The sequence below is a fragment of the Miscanthus floridulus genome, chromosome 18 (assembly GCF_019320115.1).
Source record: "Miscanthus floridulus cultivar M001 chromosome 18, ASM1932011v1, whole genome shotgun sequence".
Classification (NCBI taxonomy): Eukaryota; Viridiplantae; Streptophyta; class Magnoliopsida; order Poales; family Poaceae; genus Miscanthus; species Miscanthus floridulus.
The window spans coordinates 80,868,710-80,873,763 of NC_089597.1; the positions used below are offsets into that span (position 1 = coordinate 80,868,710).

General features: G+C 46.7%; 1 protein-coding gene across 1 annotated transcript; it reads left to right on the forward strand.

Moving 5' to 3' along the window:
• The first annotated feature begins 3,226 nt into the window (after positions 1-3,226).
• LOC136519523 (ethylene-responsive transcription factor ERF043-like) lies at positions 3,227-4,232 on the forward strand. The gene has a single exon (XM_066512915.1). The coding sequence runs from the start codon at positions 3,336-3,338 to the stop codon at positions 4,152-4,154; it is 819 nt and encodes a 272-aa protein (XP_066369012.1). The 5' UTR covers positions 3,227-3,335; the 3' UTR covers positions 4,155-4,232.
• Positions 4,233-5,054: the final 822 nt, after the last annotated feature.

Consider the following 5,054-nt stretch of genomic DNA (forward strand, 5'->3'; position numbering starts at 1 on the left):
CGAGAGTTTGGCGCTCGGCAAAGAAGTCCTTTGCCGAGTGCCTGTGTTTGCCGAGTGCCCGGCGCTCGGCAAAGAAATCTTTGCCGAGTGTAATTCTTTGCCGAGTGCAGCACTCGGCAAAGAAGATCTTTGCCGAGTGTCCGATTTTTGACACTCGGCAAAGAAATTTACACTCGGCAAAGTCTCTGTTTCCAGTAGTGACTTGTTTGGGCACCATTTGTAGGGACAACTCAATATAGAGCCGCACCTATAGGAAAAAAGGGCGACATTGCTACGAATCCTTTTTGAGCAGTGTGTCCACCCTTTTTGCAAAGCCATGATTAGCTTAGGTAAGGACGTGTGGACAGCGAGTTTTTATCAATTACCCTCGAACCAAAATCACACACATATATTATTAGATGTCTATTGTGCAGGCATGGATTACTAGCTATTGTTCTTCTCGTTCGCACAATATCTACGTACCGTACCATTGGTTGTACGGTACGCTGCCTACGCAACCAATCTTTTATTTCTTGCACCACGCGTTATATATCTCCACTGCACATGCATGCAGCTTGGCCAAATTTAGACCCAGTCGGTAGTTTTAGTTTTAGCTCAGACGACATAGCTTGGTTGATGTTGCAGTATAGCATGCATGCTTGGTACGTACTAGAACAGTGACCTAGGCACCTAGCTAAGTCCTTCAAGGTGAAAATGAGAGAAACGTTAGTTTATGGAGACAATTCAGGACGGTCATCAACACTTATACTGTGGTGAGGTCGATCCATCCCGGCCCATGCATGCCCCTTACCTTCCTTGCATATTGCTGGCCCCTACGTGCATGAAGTCATGTCTAAATCAAATAAAGCTAGATACAATATATCCTGCGAACACGTACATGTCTCTAGATATGTCGGTCTCTTTTAATTAGAGAGACCGTCTCCTACCATTCTTTCTTTGTAGTGGAAGATCATGTCTAATAACTCGGAACATGTACATGTTTCAAGTGGCCACCCTAGCTTCGTATTTTGTTAACACTTAATCTGCGCTGAAATGAATTAGTAACACTAGTACAGAAACTCATTTTTTTTCAGACGGCTCCCATTTCTAATAGTGTCAGACGACTTAGGAAACCGCTGCATATTTTGTGTATATTGTGTTGCATGTAATCACATCCATGCTCTAGTAGAGGTGTAGGAGGTGAGGAATCTCCACTTTTGGGGCCCCTATCAGCTTGCGCAGGCCTACTAACGATCAAATCTAGTATACTTGCTAATGTTGCAGTGGACCTGCTTTGAGTAGTGTAGACTGCATAAGGGCCTATATAGACAACTAAATACAGGTAAACTACAATGCACAAATCTAGATATAACTTAATAGAAGCAACCATACTAATTTATTGATGAACTATGAGTCCGTGCATTTGCTAGTTAGTCCCTGTTTATTAGAACACAAGAATTTTGCAGGAACAAAATGATTTTTTATATCTAACTACTACCTTCATCTCAAAATAAATCATCTTCTAGAGTTGTTCCAAGTCAAATATTTTTATGTTTAACCAAATTTATAAAAAATAATACCATTATTTATGGCACAAAATTATTATCATCAGATATACCATGAAATAGATCCTTATAGTATACCTAATTGGTGTCACAGATGTACAAATTTGGTCGAATTTAAAATAGTTTGACTTAGAACAACTCTATAAGTTCATTTATTTTGGTAGAGAGGGAGTATTAGACTACACATTCGAATGAGCTATATGAGTATATGACTTCAACTTGAAATACATGCGTTACATCAACTGCTTTAAGGACATAGGGTTGGCTACGGATCGACCTTCATTACTCCTAGCATCCCACTGAGCTGTCATAGACCGGCCTATGAACTTCCCGTTATTATATATCAACATCTTGATTGCTTGGCAATTCTACCGGATACTAGCAAAGATTCACAACGTTTAGGCACCCCCATAGCTTAGCCATATAAGTCAATCATCCAGCGACCGATCACAATTCCCCTCCGGTGTCATGTGTCAATGAATGGGTTGTCAGATCAAATCATCAATTTTTTGTCAGTTATTAATGAGGGAATCAGGTAACTGAAAGTTTTTTGAACCTGATGAATAGTACCATTTTCGTCTTATTTGACAAATATTGTCCAATCGTGGACCAACTAGGCTCAAAAGATTCATCTTGTGATTTCCAACTAAACTGTGTAATTAGTTATTTTTTTTACCTACATTTAATACTCCATGCAAGCGGCTAAAAATTGATGTGATGGAAAGAGAGTGAAAAAACTTGGAATTTGGAGGTGATCTAAACAAGGCGTAAATCAAATCTCGCATGCAAATTTTGTATCACATCAAACTTTGTAGCACCGATGAACCCCAGTTTTGGACTGTGGGGATGGGGATTCCACTAGAATTAATTCATAACAGAATCGCACTGTTTCTTGGGGAAATTCTGCAAAGTTCGTGTCAATTCCTGAAACATTACCATGAGCGGAGGCCTAATTGTAAGCGCAATAATGGACGATCTGCCCTGTGTGGCGGCAACTGTGCCAGGCAGAGCCCAGGTGTACTTTTGTAGGACGCCATCTCGATATATGTGCAGTTAGTATGGTACAGATGTCCAATGACATCACTGAAGTTACCCTGCACCTTTTCATCCAGGGTGGATAATAGCTGAATGTGTTGTGGATTACCGATTGAATTACTGCCAGCTCTCACTCTCTGTATGGATATATAGTGGAGTGTACAAGAGATATGGTTTAAACGGTGTGCATGTTCTTTCATGATATCTAGGATGATGCGTTTACAAATTATGTTCACGCTGGAAAACACTGTTTATGCTAGAATGTTGTGAGAAAAAAACACTGCTCCGGTTGAAAAAAGAAGTCGAACAAGTCGGCTTGTAGCTCAGCCAAACACTGCTCATATCTTCTAGCGTTCGTAAGCAATTTTATCCTAGGTGCTGCAACGGTCTAGTTGAAAATTTATCCGTTGCACCGTACCGGCCGGTCATCCTGCCGGCAGATATTGACTGGATCCATGGATGCAACAACGCAAGCAAAAAAAGAGAGCATCGATCATATACAGAGAGCGTAGTACAGCTAAGGTAGCAATAGCATTCCGTTTGTTGAGCCGTCAGTGTCACTGCGCTCCAACCAACCATTACTAAACCTCCCTCCTCTCCTTCGCTTCGCATTCAAATCAACACCTATCCATCTCCGAGACCAAAACTTGTAGCCTAGCTCGTACGGCACCAAGCAGCTAGGCCTGCACAGCACATTTGCGCGTTGCATTGCCCTCGCACGCACACTGCACGCCTCACTTGGTGGCAGCACTGGCAATGCCGGACTCCGATGTCGTCCCCAGCAGCCCGGCGGCGTCGCCGCTGGGCAGCAGCGTGCAGAAGAGGGGCAGCAGGGGCGGGAAAAGCAGCGGGCACCGCGGCGGGCGGCGCAGCCCGGCGTACCGCGGCGTGCGGATGCGGGCGTGGGGGAAGTGGGTGTCCGAGATCCGCGAGCCGCGCAAGAAGTCCCGCATCTGGCTCGGCACCTTCCCGACGGCCGAGATGGCGGCGCGCGCGCACGACGCCGCCGCGCTCGTCGTCAAGGGCCGCGCCGCCGTGCTCAACTTCCCCGAGATGGCGGCGTCCCTGCCGCGCCCGGCCTCCGCCGCGCCGCGCGACGTGCAGGCCGCCGCCGCGCGCGCCGCCGCCATGGACGTGAACGTGGTGCCCGTGGCCGCGGCGGCTGCGGCGGCTGCGGTGATGGTGCTGCCGACGTCGCCGCCGCCGGAGCCGGAGCCGCTGTCGTCGTCGTCGCCCTCGTCGCCCCAGCAGGTGCCGGGACTACAGGAGTCAGTAGTAGGCGACCCCGACGAGGATGATCTGCTGGAGGAGATCGTCGAGCTGCCGCCGATCGACGACGAGGACGACGTCTGCTGGACGGCGTCGTTCCACGACGACTGTGCCCCCGACGACCCGTGGTCGGCGTATGAGACGAACGCGTGGATGATGCAAGCCGGTGGCGGCATTGCGGCGCATCACGTCGACGAGATGGTGGTGCCCGGGACCGGGTTTGCCACGGACCAGCAGCTCTGGACGACGCAGCCGGCCGGCATTATGCTTGCCTCGGGACTCGGTGCGTTCTTATGGAACCTGTAGCTAACTAGGCAGGTAGCTGATTGATCTGGCCGTCTCTCCCTTTGCTCTCTTTGTAGTATAGAAGATAGAATTGCTTGTTAATAAGCCCAAAAGTTTGCATTTGCATCGATCGTCGGCTTCCTACGTACGTACCATTGGCACGCTGCACTGGCAAACATACGGACCCATGCATCTTGGTACCTTTCCGATCGATTCTACCGCGTTCTTCTCCTTTTCTCCGGTCTTTGATGTGCATGAGAAGCAGCTCGCATTACGATCTCGGCGAGACAGACAGATAGGCGGTTGTGGGAGAACGACGCATATGCAACTAACCGTGCCGTGTCCGGAGATGTCAACGACTGGATATATCATGTGTCTGTCGAACCATCCGTGGTTTTTGCCTAAACCTCTAGTCCAGACTAGATATACCATGTGTCGAACGGATCAGAACCAACAACGCGTTGCATTGATGTGGCACATAGGTCCTGTTCGGACCATATGATGTAAAGTTTAGTTGGCTAAAGTTAAGGGGCTAAACTTTAGACCACTTTAGTTCATCTATATGGTCTAATTAACTAAAGCCTTTTTTTAGGTGGTTAAACTTTAAACTCAACTTTAAACCATCTGTTTGGAGCCATAAGAGCTAAAGTGGTCATCTAAAGTTTATTGGCTAGACTTCAGACCATGGGATCCAAACATGTTAACTTATGATGCTTCCTTGATGCAGTATATATATAGCATATATGATTGAGATTTCAAGAACAATTCTGATGTGCTAGTAATTCAGAGTTTGAGTAGACACATATTTTAATTTTTTTACAACAGTTATCTGTTTTAATTTGGTTTTCTTTTACGAGTAGACGTAGCTTCTGTTGCTCCTGCTGCAAGTGATTAAGGACTGATGCGAGCAGCTTAACATTA